General features: G+C 49.1%; 1 protein-coding gene across 1 annotated transcript; it reads left to right on the top strand.

Annotated features, from left to right (window-relative positions):
• The first annotated feature begins 4,406 nt into the window (after positions 1 to 4,406).
• Positions 4,407 to 19,322, top strand: STIP1 (stress induced phosphoprotein 1). Its single transcript, XM_084634982.1, has 14 exons — positions 4,407 to 4,560; positions 8,038 to 8,247; positions 9,349 to 9,490; positions 9,979 to 10,120; positions 10,801 to 10,969; positions 12,319 to 12,445; positions 13,328 to 13,430; positions 13,815 to 13,935; positions 14,878 to 14,974; positions 15,380 to 15,504; positions 16,307 to 16,343; positions 16,661 to 16,764; positions 18,177 to 18,349; positions 18,882 to 19,322. Exons 1-14 carry the CDS (start codon positions 4,552 to 4,554, stop codon positions 18,952 to 18,954), a joined length of 1,632 nt encoding a protein of 543 aa, XP_084491108.1. The 5' UTR covers positions 4,407 to 4,551; the 3' UTR covers positions 18,955 to 19,322.
• The last annotated feature ends 1,717 nt before the right edge of the window (positions 19,323 to 21,039 follow it).

Genomic DNA, 21,039 nt, shown 5'->3' with positions numbered 1-21,039 from the left:
GAGAATGCTTGCTACCCCAAACCTAGCACTGCGTGGCACTTCAGATCAGCTGTATCTGCCAAACAATGGAAACTTCCTTAAAATTGTGGAGCTGATGGCTGAGTTTGATGCTGTACTCCAGGAGCATCTAAGAAGAGTCACCACCGAAGAAATGTACACACACCGCTACCTTGGAAAAACAATTCAAAATGAGATCATACAGTTACTGGCAACAAAAGTCAAACACAAGATTGTGGCAGATCTGAAGTCAGCAAGATATTACTCTGTTATTCTGGACTGCACACCTGACGTCAGCCATACGGAACAAATGACTTTAATGTTGTGTTTTGTAACAACAACGGAACCTCGTGAAAAAGTCCCTGCAGTGGTGTCTGTCAGAGAGCATTTTCTAGAATTTATTGACATTGATGATACTACAGGAGCTGGTATGACAAATGTGCTTCTTAAAAAGCTGGAAGATACGGGAATTGCGATAGCTGACATGAGAGGTCAGGGCTACAATAATGGTGCCAACATGAGAGGAAAGAACAGAGGAGTGCAGACAGGGATCCGAGAGTTAAACCCTCGAGCTTTTTTTGTCCCATGCAGTTCTCATTCATTGAACTTGGTGGTCAGTGATGCACCATCAGCTTCTAGTGAGGTTGCTGAATTTTTTAATGTAATTCAAAGCATCTATGTATTTTTCTCTGCATCAACTCATCGATGACAAATTTTGAAGCAACATCTGGGAACATCCTCTCTGACACTGAAACCACTGAGTGCCACACAATGGGAAAGTCGAGTGGAGGCAATAAAGCTTATCAAACACCAAATTGGGAAGACAGATGATGCCATAGTTGCCATTATGGAGGATAATGCTATGACAGGAACTGTTCATGGGAGAACAGTGGCAGAGGGAAATGGAATCACCAGAAACATACATAACTTCAAATTTCTGTGTGGCTTAGTGTTGTGGTATGACTTACTGTTTGAAATAAATGTTGTATGCAAGAGACTCCAAGGTGTTGACCTTGATATATCTGGAGCAATGGAGCAACTGGACAAAGCAAAGTCATACCTACAGTCTTACCAGTCCGATGAGGGATTTCAAAATGTTCTGAAGAGTGCACAGAAGTTGGCAGAGGAACTTCACACTGAAGCTATTTTCCCACCCATTCAAGAATACAAGAGTCACTGAAGAAGACGACATTTTGATTATGAGGCATGGAATAATCCCATAAGAGACCCCAAACAACAATTCAAAGTTGAATTCTTTAACCAGGTGCTAGATTGTACAATACTGTCAGTTGAAGAATGTTTTATGCTGATCAAGGAACACAGCAGTATATTTGGGATGTTGTATGATATTCCAAAGCTCCTCACTATACCCGAAGAAGACCTACACCAGCAATGCAAGGCACTAGAGACAGTGTAGACACATGATGACATGCGCGATATTGATGCGAGTGATTTAGGTGATGAACTGAAAGCCCTTTCAAGATACATTTCAGCAGGATCAACTCCAAAGGATGTTCTGGAATATATGTGCACAAATAAGATGGCCACCCTCTTTCCAAATGCTTTTGTTGCTCTGCGCATACTTCCAACACTTCCTGTAACGGTTGCCAGTGGAGAACGCAGCTTCTCCAAGCTGAAGTTAATAAAAACACATCTACGCTCCACAATGACACAGGAGAGGCTGCTCGGCCTTGCAACTATCTCAATAGAGCATGAGCTGGCCCAGACTGTGGACCTTCAGCAGGAAGCAGTTCAAATCTTTGCAACCAAGAAGGCACGGAAAGCACCACTTTGATTATTCAAACAGATAACAATGCCAGTGTTTACTATGCAGACAAGAAAAATTACATTTGCTGTTCAGGTGTTTGAAAATTAAGTGTTACTTAAAATTTTTGATTAAGGCATTTTAAGTTGTTAGTTCTCCTTTATTGGGGTAGGTAGCAGAGCAGTACCATGAGAGGAGTAGAACAGGAAGAAGGCAGAATTGAGACCTTTCAAAGTTTTGGCCCAAGCGAGGGGGTATGGGGGCGTCATTTGAGCTCCCCGCCTCAGGTGCCAAAATGTTGTGGGCCGGCCGTGGGGACAGAACCCAGAGGTCCTAACTACCAGCCTCTCTGCTTTAACTACTACACACCACTCCTTTTCTAGAGCTAAGGTCAGAATCCAGGAGTCCTGATTCCCAGACCCTCCCTGCTCTAACCATGAGACCCCCTCTCCTCTCAGAGCTGGGAATAGAACCCAAGAGTCCTGACTCTGTCCCCCTCACTCTCTTTGTTATAATGCAACAAAAGCACAGCAGATTTCCTGTTCCTCCCCCACATCAGTCCCTACAAATGTTTTACCGAAAGCTGTCCAGCAGCTTGCACTGCAGCTTCTAGAAGAGCTTCCCACCATGAAAATCCTCTGTGAAAACAAAGCTGAGATTTGTGTCCAGTGAGAGAGGAAAACACCTCGGCAGTTTTATAACATCAGGTAAATTCCTAGGAGTTACACTGAGTTAGTGAAATTGCTGCAGGGGTGAATCCATGCAAAGGTACACGTATGTACGGAACGTGCCCCAAGGCATGTGCACCGTGTACAAAAATCATGCCCTGGGAAATACACAAGTATACAGAAATTATGCAACCCATGCTCTTTGCTGTATACTGCACTTAAAAAAATTATAGCATACACACCACAGTGCCTAATTTTAGCATATACCCATTTTGCATAACATTGCATGCCATGTGTCACAGTTTCAGGGTAACTGCACCTATATTCTTCATCTGTGTGGCCCCTCCAGGTGTGCCCAGTCAGGGCTCAGGGCTCCAACCAACACCTGTCTTTGGGCAGGGACCTTTATCCCACTCCCAGCTGAGCTAGAGTTTTAAGTTTGTACCTGCACAGCCCCCTGCTATAAACTATAACATCCCCAGGCAGCCATTCTGCCTGAAGGCTAGTGCCTGGGCTGTTTTCTCTCTGAGGACAATTAATGTTTTTAACAGTGTGACCACACAGATCTTTCTCAGCAGAGTACATTTTAAGGACCAAAAGAAAAAAGCATAGAGAAAATACAACAAACAACAAAAGTGCCTACATGTTTACTAAACATAACAGAAATTACCTATCAGTCTTATGGCATCTTAGTCAAAGCCTTTTCAACAAAGATTGAGACCCCCGAAGTCTCTCTAAACTTAGCCTTTAGATACCCAAAGTCTCTGTTTTCTAGTCTCTGGAAAACCCAGCCTGAACCTAATATGGAAAACACCCAAGGATTGTTATTTTTCTGGAGCTGGTTACAATTTCTGGGGCTGTTTTTTTGTTTCTGGAGCAGCCGTGGTACCCCACAGAGTTGCATACAATCCCTGGCCCCGATACACTAAACATTCATAAATTTAATACAATATAGTCTTCAAAAACACTGCCTGTGGTTGCAATAGCTGTCACACCATGATGTACAAATTTTGTACTGTGTGCGTACCATGGGATACTCTTAAACCTGGGATGCACAATTTTTGCACTTATTCATTTACAATGAATCTTGTGCAAAGAATAATAGTTCTGGGCAAGTGGGACTGGAATAGTTGCACTACAGCACCCACGGCACGTGTAAACTAAGGGCACAGCAGGAAAGCAGGCCGGGTGCAAAAGCCCAAGAGAACTTAAGTGAAAATTACACATTGATCACATTGGGGGGACACCAACACAACCTGTTCCCCAGCCTCAGAGCTGCAAGGTGCATGCAAACAGGATTCTCCAGTGAAGGGTGTGCAAGGCACGTGTAAAGGACCCAGGAGTATTGCGGCCGTGGAAAGCATGTGCAAATATTTCACACACCCTAGCGGACAACCAGGCTGTACACCAGCCCCCACCTTGGGAACTCCAGCTCAATCAGACAGGCTCCATTCACAGCCGCCTCCCGCCCCACGGAGTCGCCCAATAAAGGGATGGTGTCTTGATGACGCAGACCCGCTCCGCTCAATCAGGATGCAGCTCCTCGCATGTCGTCATTTTGTTCCTGAAACCCAATGAAAAGGATGGAAAATTCCAGAAACTGGCTCTAACCAATGGGCACGGCCGTTGGAACCTGAGGGGGTCTCCAGACCAATGGACTTTGAGAATGGCTGAGGCTATTGGACATTCTGACCAATCAGATGGGCAGAGCAGGGGGCGTGGCACTAGGCTGACATCCAATCAAAATTAGGGCCGGTAGGAGGGCGCCTCAGAGTGGTATTGATTGGCAGGCCGCCAGACCTATGAGACGCGGGGTAGATGGGGCTAGTGTCGATTGACATTAGTTTTCACCTATCACTGTGCTTATCGCAATGATCCCCGCGTTCATTGACGGCGCGGAGGCGGAGAGTAGGCATGGCCTGGCGCATGAGCGACACATCTTCTAATCTATCATGGTGTTGGGAGGGCGGGGCCCAGATGTGTACCTACCAATGGGGCGGCTCGGGCGGCTCAGGAGGCTTCTAGCAGGTTCCAGAAGGCGGCGTGAGAGGGGGTAGACCGGGCAGGAGAAGACTTAACCGACAGTGTCCCGTAGACAGAGCTTGACCCTGAGCCGGAGCCATGGAGAAGGTGAGGGGCGGGGCCTGAGGGGGGAGGCGGTTGGGCCGAGGAAGCGCGGGGTGTTGGGGGGACCCCTGGAGGGGTGGGGGCGCTGAGGGAGGGGTGTGAAGGCGGGAGCTGGGCAGCCTGTGGGGAGGACTGTAGAGGGCGCCTGTTGGGGGGGGTGGAGCTGGGGGGGCCGCCGTGGGGAGGAGTCTGAGAGCGGGGGGCCGCGGAGGGGGGCGGCGCGGCCTGTGGGTGGATCTGGGGGACGGCCCACGAGGTGGGGGTAGGGGGAAAGCCGGGCGATGGCGGGCGGGCGGGCTGGCTGCAGCCTGGGGCAGGGGTTGAAATCTACAAGGGATGGAGCCGGGGGGCTCCCTCAGGCAACCCGTGGAGGCGGGAGGTGTCAGGGTGGGAAGGAGCAGCCCGGGGATGGCGTCTGGGGGTGGGAAGAGGTAAGGCGGGGGGGGGGGGGGGTGGGACATAGCCAGGGAGTCAGTGAAGGGCCCTGGAGCAGGAGAGTTTGTCTAAACTAGATTAAAAGGTGTCTCTTAAGAACCTGTTGCCGGATACATTTTAACACCCTGATGTAGACAGGGGTAAGCTGTGTTTTAGCAGGTGCTAGGCGGGCAGGGTAAATCCTCCCTTGCACTGACCTTGCACTACCAGCTAACACATGTCAAAGACCATTCTACCTTGGTTGCATTTGAGTGTCAAAATGTGTTTGCTGACATGGCTTTAAGATTTTTTTTTTTATCCTAGTCTAGATTGAGCCTGGAAGGGAGGGGGCAGAGTAAGTGAGTGTAGGTGCTGGGGTGACAGCACTCAGGAGAGGGTGGCTGGGATCTGAGGGGGTGCGGTAGATACTGAAGAGCAGTCTGGGACACTGGAATGGAACAGCTGTGAAGAGAGGTAGCCAGGAGTCCTGGAAGTTGGTGGTCGTGGGGTGTCTGGGGAGCAGGGGTGTGGAAGGAGATAGAGTGATTTGCGACAGCCAGCTGAGCAAGGAGCATCAGGGGAACTATAAAGTGCGGGGCATGAAAATATGTATGAGATAGTAAAGGGGGCAGCACTAGGAGTCTGAGTTGGTTGTGAACTAAATGTGTATGATCGGGGTTGTTCAAGGGACTGTCTGGAGATGTGTTGTTGGGTAGCTGGGATGGAAGTACTATCCCCCCACATTTTCAGCCTCACCTCTGCATGTGCATGCACACCACTGTCTCATACCCCTACCATAGAAGATGTGCCCAGGTAGGAGTAACTGTTCTTGTTGAGTAGTTGTTAAGGTCTCCAAGCAACGTTAAACTGTTTGGGGCGGGGGTGAAGAATGCGTTGCATTCTCATGCTGGAGATGGGAGTTGTACACAGCTGAGCTGCTGCTTAAACAAGGCTTATTAAGGTGCAGTAAAGAGCCCCTGGGGTATCTTCATTGGAGGGAATGTTTGGAGCAGGTCTACAGCTGGCATAATACATGTCACTAGAAGCTCCCTCCTGCCTGTCCCAGAAGAGAGCCTGTTGCTTTTGCATGGGTGAAGGGCCCTTAATTGTTTTCTCCACTAACTTCTAGCTGCACAGCTGACTTTGCTTCTTGGAGCACAGCAAATCACCAACCTGAGGGAGCTGCTTTATCTTGGAGTAAGGCAGTTGAGTTTAACTTCGCATCTTGGTCTAAAATTCATGTTGCTGTAGAACTAATGAAACTGAGGCACTTGTGCTTGCTAGAGTCTAGGTATTGTGTGGATGAGGCCTGCATGAGCCTCCTACACAAGCACTGTCTTACCAGTGCCCCACAATCCTGAACTACAAGGCCCCACCCCGCTATTCCTGTCCGTGGTTCCTTCTGCATACAGCTCTGCTGATGCCCCTCAGTCCTGACCTGCAACCCCCTGCTATCCCAGCCCTAAGTTCCACCTCCTCACATCTTTGCTGATGCCTGTCAATCGCAACTCCCTCTCCACTCCACTCAAGAAATTCCTCCTGTCTCCCCCCTCTGCAGACATAACTCCTGATTTATCTCCGTGCCATTCTTCATTTCCTGTCTTGGTCCCTGACTTGAGCAAAAAAAGGCCAGTTTTTGCACAATTATATGTTGGCTTTTTATCTTGCATACAGACATCCACTGTGGACTGGGATGAGGCCCACCAAAAGTCTTTGCTTATGACCTGTGTCAGAATGTAAATCCAGCTCTAAAATGGAAAAAGGTTCTTAATTTGTAGCACCATCTCTGAGCTCTCAAGCCCAGAAACTGGAGTGCCAGTTTTGTCAGATACCTGAAAATTGAAGTAGACTGTCAAATTATTTTTTTAAATTTGATTATTCCTGCTTCTGCCCCAAATAGTAAGGCTCTTACACTGTCAGCTAATTTGGGGTGAGCATTCAAAAGCTTTTAGAGGCAGTAATTATTTTGCCATTCATGGCATATAATTTAAAGATCCATTAATGCTCAGCCCCAATCAGCACTGAAAAGGGAGATAGCATTGGAACAGAGCTTATAGGGAGCCATCATAACACTCCTCCTTGTAGAAGGGAGACTTTGGATGTAACTGGGACATGCTTCTGTTTGTACGGCAGAGTTCAACTATGAAGTACTTGGAGAGTGGAAGTAACAGGGTGAGAAAAATGCAAATATTATATGCAGCCTTCCTAAGGAGCTCATTAGAGAGAGTTCCAACCTGATGTGCTGTTGAAGTGAGTCATCAGTGATTGCCTTCTTTTGGCCGAGACATCTTGCTAGCAGTTGCTGGGTTTTCGAGAGGTACTGCCTCCCCATCAGTTCACGGTTTCAGGGAAGTCACACCTACACAACTTTAACCACCTGATGACTTCTGGGTCTCTGGAGTGTTTGAGCTAGGTGCTTAAATCATAGGTAAATTTCCTTTGACTCTGAACGGACTGATGGGCCCAAGCTGCATATTCCTAGAAACTGATGGTGTTTTTTGGCCATTGTTTATTAAACTACTTGAGTCAGTCATGTGGGAGAGTTCCACCCATGAGGGGTCTCCAAAGGGGAGAAGTGGCTGGTTGGGTGAGAATTGCAAGAGGGATAGACTTGGTTATCTCTGATCTGGGGTATTCACAGACCTCTTACTGAGAAATCTGGAGTCCTTTGGTGTTGCACAACTTCCATGTCAGAACAGCCATGTCAGTTTCTGAGTTCTTACTGAATCTCTGTGCTGTCAAGACGCTGATCGTGCTCTTGTATTAATCTTTCTGGGACTGTTAAAGGAGGCAGTATGTCTCCCTTCAAGCAGGTATTGAGTCAGAGTGGTTCCTGGTGAAAGATTATTCTTCCTTTTCCAAGTGCTGACTGCAGTAAGACTCCAAGCAGCTGCTGATTGTGAAAAACCCAAGAGGCAATAACAAGGGGCAGTCTTAAAAGTCTCTTTCCTGCCTGTGATGCTTTGAGTTGGGAAAGATAATTCAAGGGCAAGAAGGTTGCTTCGAGACTTCCACCCACATCTGATCATGCTAATCCCCTGCTCGCTCTTGCTCTCCCTCCGACAGGTGAATGAGTTGAAGGAAAAAGGTAACAAAGCCCTGAGCGCAGGCAACATAGCAGAAGCCATCAAGCACTATTCGGAGGCAATAAAACTAGACTCCAAGAACCATGTGCTCTACAGCAACAGATCTGCAGCCTACGCCAAGAAAGGGGAGTATCAGAAAGCACTGGAGGATGCCTGTAAAACGGTTGAGCTCAAGCCAGAGTGGGGCAAGGTGAGGGTCCCTCTCTAGATTCTTAAACCGTGTTGTCTTGCTGAATGTTAGGGCTGGTGTTATGAAGGTCAGACTGATCACAGTGGTGATTTCGTGCCTTAAAATCTTGGTCGTTGGAGAGTCATGTTTTGCAATAGATGCCAATTGGAGTTAAAATGTGGTTACCGCCTGGCTCTCCCTAGTCACATGTGGCAGGAAAAATTGTATTTTGTAACAGCATAACCATGTTGTCTTTGTAGTTTAAACCGGGAATAAATGATACCTCAGTGCTCTGAAAACATGCTGTTAAGAGGAATTCCTTTGATTTTTGGCTGAGATCTTAAAAGGAGCAGGAGTTAGGTGACAAATCCCTTAGGACTCTGGGGAAAATCCCAGCTTTTTATTTATTTAATGTACTTATATGGCTTCCATTACTGTAGTATTTGTGGGCCTCGCAATCTTTAACATAGTTATCCCCACAATCCCCCTGTGAGGCAAGGCAGTGCTGCTAACCTCATTTTACAGATGGGGAAATGAGGCAGAGAGACTGACTTTCCCAACATCACCTACAGTTTGGTGGAGCAGGGACTTGAACCCACATGTCTTGAGTTTAACCCTGAGGAATTTCTCTTCAGTCAAAGCAGTTTCCAGTCTCTGGAAGTAACATTTGTGGTGGCTGTTCTATGTATTGGCCACCATGTTCGTTGTCACTGGGGACTGAATCACAAGACCTTCAGAGCTATAAGCCATGAGTTGAGCTAAAAGGTTAGGCTCTGTAGCTGGGGGCTGTGACAGACTCCTATGCTCTGGGCATGGGCCACAGAAGGTGACCTATAACACAGTGGCAGCTTACAAAGATGTGCTTGTCAAACCTCTGTCCTCCAGTGGTGTCTGTTTTCCTGCACAGGATGTTGGGGATTTTTATTCCTTACCTTACAGGAGACATGGGCCTAAATGTTGCAGAGGCAGGTTGCTCTGCTCAGATTCCGATGTGCCCCAATATGCTAGAGTCTGGGGTGGGATGTAGTGATGCTGAAATTCCATGAGTGTGGGGACTCATCCCATCCTCCATTGGGACCTTATGACTTCCTGCCCCATTGTATCCCTCTCTCCTGCTTTCAGGGCTACTCCCGCAAGGCAGCTGCTCTGGAGTTCTTGAATCGTTTTGAAGAGGCCAAGAAGACATATGAGGAAGGGTTGAAACATGAGCCGGGGAACTCTCAACTAAAAGAGGGGCTCCAGAACATGGAAGCCAGGCTAGCAGGTAAGGGAACGAACTGGGGGAGCAGGAATTGCAGCCAGAGATCTCCACTTAATATATAAGTACTGTTTTCTTCCAAGCCACCCTGCTTAAATGCTTGGCACTGAGAAGTTGCAGAGATAAGACTCCTCTCTGCACCTACAGTAAGTGCCTTCTCAGGGGCTATGCTCTGCTCTTGGGTGGACAGGAGGAGCATGGGAGAGAAAAGGTGCCATGGAATTAGGACTAGGGCTACCTTCTTTCTGCCAGGCAACTGGGCTTGCCCAGTTTTCAACCCTGAGCTGGGACTGACAAGTCTATTCACAAGGCTCCCTGCCCCTGCATCTGGTCAAGGGGCAAGTATCACTCAGCAGAGGTTGGTTGTTGTGTTAGCCATGCAGGCCGCAGCTTTCTTATAGCTGCCGAAATGTCATGCCCTGTATAAGGATCCTCTTGGGATTCCTTGGTTGCTAAAATGACCAGTCTTTGCTTCTATGCTCTGCCCCACACAGAGAGGAAGCTCATGAACCCCTTTAATATGCCAAACCTCTACCAGAAGCTAGAGAGCGACCCCCGCACAAGAGCCTTGATGAATGATCCCAGCTACAAAGACCTGATTGAACAGCTCCGGAACAAGCCTTCTGACCTGGGGACGTAAGTTGGATCTACCCCAGTTCTGCTGTGGTGTAATCTTGGGAAGAGTAAGGTTTCATCCTCTTGAGAGTAGTTTGTCCTGAGTCTCATGCATTGGGTCTCCCTTGCTCTCCAAACTGCAGCTATTCTGCCTCCCCATTCTACACCATGCCATCCCAGGGTATGCATGATCCAAGATGCCCAGTCATGCATAACCCTTTAGGCTGTGTCCTTGAGCCAAAAGGCAGAGTGTATATGGATCACTGTAACCATTCATGCTGCCCCTCAGATGCACAGGCAGGGTCCTGGCCTGCGGGGCTCTGGGTTGGAATGTTGTAGAGGAGAGCAGGATAGTAGCAGGGTGTTAAGGGGTTTGAAGTAGACATTGGGGGCAGCAGCGTGGGGGAAGAGCAAAGGGGCAAGTGAAATAGGAGCAGTGACGCAGGTGAAGACCAAGCTGTGCAAAATATAAAGGTGCTGCAAAGAGGGAATCAAAAGCTAGTATTTAGCTCCCAAGCTGGTTCCCAGGTATCTGGCTTTCCTGAGTTTTCCCTTAGGCTACAGCAGGGAGAATCCAGTGCCTGGAGTTGGAGGTTCAGACTATCTTCCATCATCCCAATTGGCCAAGATGTAGAAGCCAGGTCTGTAGGGCCTGTTTGAATGACTCCCAGCTACTCACTCCTCCCCCTTGCCTCTCTCAGAAAGCTGCAGGACCCACGAGTGATGACCACACTGAGTGTGCTCTTGGGAGTTGACCTCGGTAGTGGGGACGATGAGGATGAAGCCATGTCTCCACCTCCCCCCCCTCCACCCAAAAAGGAACCCAAGCCAGAGCCCATGGAAGAGGATCTCCCAGAGAACAAGAAGCAGGTACTACCAGCTGAATACCTGGTCCTGTTATGCTGAAAGCTTCCTGTCATGCTCAAGAAGCTGGGTGGAGGGGTTTGGTGCAAGGGAATGACCTTGAGTAGGGCTGCAAGGCCTTCTAATAAAGATGCACTGGTCTCAGGAACAGAGCATACTTGGCTGGCTGTGCAGGGCAGTAGGTCAGCTGATCAGCTCAGATTGACCATTGGCCCTATGACAGGAGCCTTAGCACAGACCCTTCTCTTCTGAGGCTGCATAACCTTGTTTCCTTTGTGGGTTCACTAGGTTAACAGGCTATCACTATGGTGCTCCTGTTGCCTCTGTTAAGGGGCAACTGCCTGCTTGGGAGGAGGGTGTAAGTTTCATGGTTAGGCTTTTACCTGCACTAGGGTCAGAGGCCAGGGCAAGGAATTCATCTTGGGTTCTGTCTGCACCTGGATTTCCTATGGCAATAAAACAACCAAGGTTAGGGGCCTGACCTCAATAGGTGCTGTTTTAAGAACTACTGCCCATGGCTGGTTCAGACCTCGGGGTTTGGTGGGGGAGGTCCTGTTAGAAAATCAGGCACTTAATCTATTCACAAGTAAGAACTGGTAGCAGGCAAGGCCTCCCCAGCCTTCATCTTCTCACTGGGCAAAGGATGTTGCACTGAGGCCTGACTGTTTTCAAAGATACCGTTAGTTCCTCTTGGCTTCCATTAGAGCTCAGCGCCTAAGGCTATGAAGGCCCACTGAGCTGACTTTCAGTGTTGGAGGAAATAAGTTGCCTTGTTGTTTTAGAAATGTGCCATGCCAACTGGCAAGTGCATTAACCTTTGCTAGTATGCAGAAGGCTGGCTCGCTTCTCCCCTGAATGTAGCACAGTGTTAGTGTGCCAGACTAGCCTCTTGTCTGTAGTCCACCCGTAGATGCCCTCCATGCAACCTGCAAATTGTCTCATCACACAGCTCCATGTGTTATCGCTGGACTGGAAACATAGGTAAGTAGAGCAAGGCTTCCAGTTGAGGACAAGAGTGCTAACACATCACTGTGGGAAACCTTCCCCTCCAATCTTGTGCTGTCTGTTTCCTGGCAGCAGGAAATACCAATATTGCATATGTTTGTAAGCACCACGCTCTAGAAGTAAACACTTGTGCCCCCACAAGCCTTGGTTCCAGTGGTGGTGGGAAGGGGTGATGCTAGGAAAGCTTGTGAATGTTTGGCACTGGTCATTAGAAGGATATTGTAGCATAGGCCAGGACTCAGCTCATGGCTTGGACTCCAGACCTGGGTTGTAAGTCCTAAGAGAGCTGAAGAGTTTGATACAATGGCAGCTGGAGATGCTTTTTCGCCTTCCTGTCCCCCCATTTTCAGGCTCTGAAGGAGAAGGAGCTGGGAAACGAGGCCTACAAGAAGAAAGACTTTGATGGGGCACTAATGCACTATGACAAAGCTAAAGAGCTGGATCCCACCAACATGACTTACATCAGTAACCAAGCAGGTAAGTGGCAAGTTCCAGTCTGATCTTGAGGGTGCTGCTTCCAAATTCTAACTCTAAAAGAGATTCTCCCCCTTCACACTGAGACGCAGCAACCTCTGGGGTGAAATGGGACAGCTGTCTGTCAAGAGGACAGAAAGATTAAGGAGAATGTTATAACCATTGAAACAGCAGTGAGGAAGAATGGAATTATCTGACCTGGAACATGCTTGAGTCCCCAGAGTTACCAAAAGGGCTGTAGTATGTCCTATAGGTACAAGGAGTCTGTCTCTTACCATATCTGCCCCTTCGCCCCATGCTGAGGCTGATGGAGTAGATGGTATGCTTCCCTGTGGGGTTCCTTGGTGGTCTCCCATCCACATGCTGATCTAGCCCAACCCTGCTCAGCTCACACAAGCTCATAATGCATATTCCAAGTGGTGGTGTGCCTCACATAAAATTGGCTGCCAAGTCCTCCCCACCTCCAAACTGCTCCTCTGATATGATGCTGCTCAATGTTAAGAGTCGCACCAAGAAGGAAATGGGTGTGTGCAGGTGCCCATTTCCTCCACCTGTTGAAAAAGTCACAGTAGTTCAGGGGGAACTAGGTAGCCAGTTTTATACCAAGGAGTACAGAAGTGACCTTTCCCTGGCCACATTCTGTGAAAATTGCTACTTTCCCCATGACACTGGTGTTAATTTAAAAAACTGCAATTTTTCTCAGGACCCTACCCATGAGGCACACTAAATTTCAAAGCAATATTAGCAGAATGTGGATTTTGGAGCACGTAGAAGTGTCAGCCTTTAAACAGAGTGCGCAACCTTAATTTGAGTGGCATTGGGGCTCTGCTAGAAGAACAATGCAGGTGGTAGAAAGTGGTGTCACATGCGTTTTTCCCCTTGCAGCGGTGTACTTTGAGAAAGGCGACTACAATAAATGCCGAGAGCTGTGTGAGCAGGCCATTGAGGTGGGGCGTGAGAACAGGGAGGACTACCGGCAGATCGCCAAGTGAGTGAATCCTCCATGGGGCTGGGGCTTACGGTAGCAAGCATCTTCGCCACCTGCCCTTCTCCTTGGGATCCTATAGCACCCTCATCAGCAGTGTATCCAAGTGCCTTCTAGTTATGCATGAAGAAACTTCTCAGCTCCAGGTTGCTATTTCAAATCCAGCCCAGGTCTGAGTTATGGCTATTAGCCAGTGACTTGAAATGAGTTTGCTGGGTCTTAGTCGCTGTTGCAATTGACCGCTGTGCCACAGACCCCAAACTCTCCTCTGCAGGGGTCCTCTGGGTCAGGGAGAAAAACTTCAGTAGGGAGGACTGTGCAGGGAGGTGCTATACTTCTGTCCCCTATTGCCCTTATTTTGATGCTGGCTGCTTTCTCCACATTCAGAGCTTACGCAAGGATTGGCAATTCTTACTTCAAGGAAGAGAAGTACAAGGAAGCCATCCAGTTCTATAACAAGTCTCTGGCTGAGCACCGGACTCCAGATGTGCTAAAGAAGTGTCAGCAAGTGAGTGTGGGGTCGTGTTCCCTAGTGCATGTAGGGCCTGCTGCAGGGTGTGCACCCACTTGCACAGCCTTCCCCTGCTGGTAGAGCAGAGACATCATCCTGCCACTTAAATGTCCTGACTCTAAAATTCAAGCCTCATAGCATATTTGTAGCTTGGGGGCTTCTAGGGCTCCACGTAGTTTTGGAAACATGATTTTTGCCAAGTTTCCCTATTGCCATGGCTGTGAGTCCCTGACACCTTACGTTAATCCTTTGTTCGAGTCCTCCTTTTGCAGACACGCTTCTTGCCGCCAGCAAGAGTGGGAACCATAGAATTAACTAGATTCAAGGAGGGGGAATTTACCCCTCTCTGAGGTATTATTTCCAGCTGTCTGAAGACTTGGGCAGACATCAGCAGTTGTTAAACTCAGTTGCATGAAGTTTTCACTACAGCCATGAAGGCTAGAAGCATGATCTTTTCAAACAAAGGGGGAGGTTTTGAAGCATTGGGGTGGCTGCTTTGCTGCAGCACTACAAGACACACTACAAAACTTGTCCATCGGCTGGAACACATTCCTTACTGCTGCATGATATCTGTGGGTATCTGAGTGAGAGCAGCCAGTCCAGGTGAAAGTGGATCAGTGTAGTAACTCAGCCTGACCTCTGTCTGGCACTGGCTTACAGCATGGCCACTCTGTCTAGCACTCCGTGGGGAGCCTGCTGGGCTGGGTGGCTTTGTGTGAGGGATGGGGAGACCGCTGGAGCTCCCCGCAGCATTTACCAGGTGTGGGCATCATGTTCTCAAGCCCCATCAGCTCCCTGTGTCTTGACCATTTTACCCTACTGCAGCCTGGATGCAAAAAGCAGGGAGCAGTCTGTAGTGAATAGAATATGTTGCCAAGGAGTGGGGGGTACTACTTAGAGGGGCAGGGTCTGTTACATCATACCATGCTTCCTCCACAGGCTGAGAAGATCTTGAAAGAGCAGGAGAGATTGGCGTACATTGACCCCGATCTGGCTCTGGAGGAGAAAAACAAAGGCAACGAGTGTTTCCAGAAAGGTAAGGGCTCTCAAAGCTTGACTAGGAGTCAGTGAAGAGCACTGCAACATAGGCAGGGCTGGGTTAATGGGCCAGTCTCTTCAGTAGTCATAAAGGAGCCTGCCTCATGTATCCTGGGATTTTCCTTGCTGTGGGGGTGTGACTGAATCTGGCATTAGCTGTTTCTGTACCATCATTCTGGGATGTTGTCAGCCCAGCTTCACTCCATAGTCAATCCAGAAGAAGTGGGTAGCCTGATTTCCAGAGTTACAGCTGAAGCCAAGAGGAACTGCAGGTTCCTGGGCTGTGTGGCAAAGGAGGGAAGAGTTAAGCCATGCTCTGGTGAATGGGTTAGTGCAGTGCTTACGAGTGAGTGCAGGGGTTCAGGGGTCCCTATGATTTACCACTGCCCTCTTCCCCTCTTAGGGGACTATCCCCAAGCGATGAAACACTACTCAGAAGCCATCAAACGCAACCCTAACGATGCCAAACTCTACAGCAACAGAGCTGCCTGCTACACCAAACTCCTGGAATTCCCGCTAGCACTAAAGGTAAGCACCGGAGGCCGCGTGTCTCTTGAGTCCATCCTAGACATGCATTACTAGGGCTCCGGGCCAGCAGCAAACCAGGGCTTCTGTCATCCTCGCAACAAACCTGGATGTCATCTTGCTGTCCTCAGAGGAGATGATTTCTTTGTATTACTGTTAAGTGCCCCAGTTCCAGACCAGGACTCCATTTTGCTAGGTGCTGTACAAACACAGAACAGTCCCTGCCCCAAAGAGCTGAAAATACATGCTTAGAATTGTCTCCAGTTGCCCAACAGCTTGTGTTAATTGTACTCCAGTCCAGGTTTGGTGATGAGCCAGCATCTTTAAACCTTTCAGCCCTGTGTCCCAACCCCACCATCCCTATGAACATTGCTTTCCAAAGCATTTAATCCTTCAGAAGCTCCACGCTCAAGTATAGGCCTTTTCTTGGCTGGCCTGGCAGCTTGTGAAATGACAGCATTTCTTGCTTAGGGCAGCTAAATAGGTATGAACACAGGCGCTGATGGGTGCTCCTCTCCTCCCTCTCCCCCCCCCCCCCGCAAACGGCAAGCAGGGCCTCAGGGGGAAGAGGCTGGGCAGGCCTTGGGGCAGGGCCACCGTCCAGGCACTGGGGCCCACAAAAGATTAATCTGGCCCTGTGGATGCTGAGCTCCCCCCCCCTTTGTTTTTTTGGGGGGGCAGTGCTTGAGGACCCACGGAGTCGGTGCCTATGGGTATGAAGCAGGCCAGGTATCTTGCTAATAAAATGACAAGCCTGATAACTTTACTGGAAAGAGAACTTAATATGGTGTCTTCCCTCCTTTAGGACTGTGAAGAATGTATCCGGCTAGAACCTACATTTAGTAAGTGACTGTGTCTGACTGGCGGGGGGGTGATTTTCACAATTCACTTTGGCTGGCCTATCTTCTCATGTGACACTGTGGAATAGCCACCACGTACTGAGGTGAGGGGGGAGCCTGGGCTGATACTGTAAAGGCCTGTGGAATAGTTCAGGCTGAACATACCTTAAGTTCATCCTGTTGGCCAGGGCCTGTGGTTCCTAATCAGTGTGTCACATGCCCTGCTGACCTTGCTACCAAAAGCGACCTGCGGTGGAAGCACAGGCAGGGAAGAAGTGTTCAGCAAGCGTAAACCCCAAGGGATTGTGTTTTGCTTGCAGTTAAGGGTTACACCCGAAAAGCTGCAGCGCTAGAAGCCATGAAGGACTACACTAAAGCCATGGACGTCTACCAGAAAGCTCTCGACCTGGATTCCAACTGCAAGGTGAGAGCATCTAATGCCTAGCAGTACTATACTGCCAGCAGCTGTCTGGTGTTGGAGAAGGGAAGAATACCAAGGGAGGAAAGATTACTTTTGTAGTGCTAACAAGGCCAATGCAATCAAGGTGGCCCATTTCAAACAGCTGACAAGAAGGTGTGTGTATCAGCAGAGGGAAAGTTACTTTTTGTAAGTTTCAGAGTAGCAGCCTTGTTAGTCTGTATCCGCAAAAAGAAAAGGAGTACTTGTGGCACCTTAGAGACCAAAAAATTTATTTATTTTGGTGCCACAAGTACTCCTTTTCTTTTTGCGGATACAGACTAACAAGGCTGCTACTCTGAAACTTACAAAAAGTAACTTTCCCTCTGCTGATACGCACACCTTCTTGTCAGCTGTTTGAAATGGGCCACCTTGATTGCATTGGCCTTGTTAGCACTACAAAAGTAATCTTTCCTCCCTTGGTATTCTTCCCTTCTTGTCAACTGTTGAGAATAGGCCACTTCCACCTTAACTGAATTGGCTCGTTAGCACTGACCCCCCACTTGGTAAGGCGACTCTCATCTTTTCATGTGCTATAATATATATATTCTGCTTAATGTATTTTTATTCCATGCATCTGATGAAGTGGGTTTTTGCCCATGAAGGCTTATGCCCAAATAAATTTGTTAGTCTTTAAGGTGCCACAAGAACTCCTCGTTGTTTTTGCTAATACAGACTAACATGGCTACCACTCTGAAACCTGAAAATTGTGAGCGTCACTTCCATTCCATCCACTACAGCTAGTTAATGACTACAAACTGGGCTCTCAAGCTGACACTTTAATCAGATTAAGAAGGGGTAGCAGAACTGGCCCCTGTGAATCACTGTCAAGCTCTCTGCGGACTCAGGCAGACAGAACTGTCTGTTGCTGGTCCCATTTGGAAGGTTTTCTGCAGATGTGAGAGCTAGAAACTTCTTTTTAATGAAAGTTGAGATTTTACACAGTCTGTCACACAAGCCATGTAAGCATGACACCCTGTTTTCAACCGCAAATCATTGGGCTCCATGTCTGGGTGAAAGTATTATGCAGAAGATCAGGCTAGGTGATCACAATGGTCCTGTACCTAAGACTGTTTGTCTGTGGGTGTGGGAGCAGGCTTGTTTGTGCTGAACTGAACTGACTTAATGTACTAGCTAGACAGCCCTTCCCCCAGGGTAAGCTGTGTTGAAATGCCTTGCTAAGGTTCCCTAGCAGGGATCCTTTCTGGCTGTGCTCCCTTGAGGCCCAGGTTGCAAGGACTAATGACTGAGAAGGCCTAGAGCCTGTGTCCTGTCACCAAACCAACCTTGCATGGCATTACCATTACCCCTCACCAGCCAGGGTACAGTGGCTAGCTCTGACAGAGCTCCTCATGCTGCCCCTGCCATTCTTGCTTCAGGAAGCCGCCGACGGCTATCAGCGCTGCCTCATGGCCCAGTACAATCGCAACGACAACCCCGAGGAGGTCAAGCGGCGTGCCATGGCTGATCCTGAGGTGCAGCAGATCATGAGTGACCCAGCAATGCGGCTGATCCTAGAGCAGATGCAGAAGGACCCACAGGCGCTGAGCGAGTGAGTGAGGCTGCCTGAATGTGGGGGTGACTGGAGCTTGGGTCTGGGTAGATCTAGCTCCTGAGGAGCCGCATTGTGCTTCCTGCTGAGCCACATAGGGGTGTGTTTTATAAGGAACCTATAGCACTGCTTAGCTCAGCCTTTAAGTGGTGCTGTTGAGTCCAAAACCATTATCCCATGCTGGTCCCTATAGAAGGGGACCATGTCCACATGAGAGCCCATAGCATTTTCTCAAGAGTTAAGGTGTTCACCTCAGTGCCTTGGCTGAATTCCCCTATTCTGGGAAGTTTGGACTTCTTACAGTCCATCAGTTTCAAGCATGTGCAAGATATTCCTTTACCCTCTTAAGCAGAGTTGTCTGACACCAACCATGCCCGACCCTTGCATCCCACCCCAGAGGTGGCTGTGTCACAGGCAGGGAATGCTTCATAAAAAGACACTGGGTCCCAACCTGGAGGCAGCTGCATCTTGTAGGTGATGGAAGTGTCAAACTCAAGTGCTTTGGAGTGATACTACTTTTTCCTCTCTGCAGACACTTAAAGAACCCGGTAATAGCCCAGAAAATCCAGAAGCTGATGGATGTTGGTTTGATTGCAATTCGGTGATGACTTCGCCACCCTGTTCTACCCCTTTGCCTGTTCATAGAGCAGCTGGGACATTGGACACTGGCCGTACAAGCAAAAGGAAAGCCTATCTCAATAGGAGATAAAGACTTGTACAGTATCATGCTCTCTACAGGACCTGCTGCCCACACCACCCATACCAGTGTGAGGCCAGCTGGCCACTTTCTCTCCAGTTCCTGTATCTTCCAAGCAGCTTGTTCCATTGTTGAGCTGCCCCTCCCCTCTGTGGTTCTTTCTCTTTGTTGGCAGAGGCCTGGGAGGTGGCGGCTCCTAACTGTTCATTGTCTGGTTCTTCTGGCTGTGAGACTGCATTGCCATGCTGCACTCCCAATAAAAGAGCAAAGCAGTCAGCGGTGCTTCTGGGTCTGTGTCTGTCCCTCCTCCCCACAAGACAACCAAGGGAAAGTCTGTTTCAAGATCCCAGCCATGTCCATGTCCTTTCTTAGCAGCCAGAGTGCTTTGCAGCTAGCCATCCCACAGGGGGTGCTAGAAGGCACCTGGCTTCACTTGTCAGTGGCTGTATCTGTCTCACGCCAGTAAGTGAAACAGGAAGTCTCTCTCTGACATGCCTCTGTATGTAGCCAGACAGGCGGGATCTGGATCCTCTGCTGCTGTCACAAGCTAACAGGGTTATGCTGGCACCAGTCCAGCAGCTGGCCTGTAGCCTTTAAGCTCATGAACAGATAGAGACCAGAGTCTGTACTACTGTTGTGAGAGCAGGATTTCTGGGTTCTTTCCTGGAATCCCTGTCTTGAGGGGACTGGTTGCTATGAAGATCCTACACAGGAGAGATGACAAACACCCTGGTAACAGGGCTCACTCTGCAAGGGGAGTATTAAGCTGCCCCTAGGGGCTACCCTGCCCCAGCCTGTTGCCCTACAGGATCCCCTCCCCTGTCATGCACTTTATGACATTGCAGGGGGTGACATGGGCTGGGGGGGGATATTGCTGTGCCTCATACTCCCCACTAGCAGAGGGAGCTGTAGCATTGGGTGTATTTCCTTCCTACCTTAAAAAGGCAGAACTCTGTAGCCCCAGTGCAGCGAGTGGGCTGATTCTCCTGCCAGCCCATCCTAGCTGCAAGGTGCACCTACCCTCTTCCCTGGGGGACCTTAGCAGCTGCATCCCCATCCCCCTTCCCCAGAGGCTGTGCCTGAACGGAACTTCCGCTGCTATAAATACAGCACCCACAGAGGCAGGAAGGGGGCTCTACCGCAGAACAGGAACTAGCAATGTGACGCAGGCTTAGCTGTTCAGATCCCAGTGTGATGCACCAAAATGGTCTCTAAAATGATGTGCGCTATTCCTCTGCATTTGGCCTGGCCAAATCTGCACCTCTCTCCTTACAGGAGGGTTTAGGACAGGCAGGTGCAAATTAAATACCTCTTTGATCCCCCAACCCAGCTCAAACTTCCCCCTCTCTAGCTTATCCCATCAGCTTCCCCCAACTTCAAGTGTGGTCTGACATGCCCCCTCTTTCCACGCAGCCAGTCCCATTCCCCTCTCCTGCTCAGATACACCCACTCAGCTCTGTGTTCAGCAGGGGCCTGGTTGTTAACTGGGATCAAGGCTTTTTTTTTTTTTTTTCACCCCTCCCTCTCCCAGAGTTGTGCTGATGGACTGCACTGGCTGGCAGTCTTATGCTGACAAGCCAAGCTTTGAGGATTGCACTTCACTTTAGGAGGAGAGGGGTCAGTTAGAGCAGAACTGGGAGTCAGGACTCCTGGGGTTCCATTCTTAGGAGTGGGGTCCAATGGCTTAGAGAAGAGTTGGGACTGCACCATTCTCTGCCAAAACATGTGACCTAGGGAAAATTAGGGAAGCAAGACACCTGTGTTCTGTGGTAGGAGAAGTGATAAGTGCCCTAGCACACCAAACACAGTTGCAACATAGAGCTGGATGCTTCTCAACAGTTTCCCAACTTCCAGTGGCCAACAGTGGTGTGGGAACATAAGAACTGCAAAACCAAATCAGCCCAGTGAATCAGTCTTCCCACCAGTGCTTCCTGCTTCAGAGGAAGGTTCAAGTCACCCTGCTGTCCTGCCTGCAGGACACATTCCCCCACTG

This window comes from Lepidochelys olivacea (assembly GCF_965140295.1).
Source record: "Lepidochelys olivacea isolate rLepOli2 genome assembly, chromosome: 7".
In the NCBI taxonomy this organism is placed as follows: Eukaryota; Metazoa; Chordata; order Testudines; family Cheloniidae; genus Lepidochelys; species Lepidochelys olivacea.
Note: the sequence above shows the minus strand (reverse complement) of the source record. Positions and strands in the feature narration are given on the sequence as shown.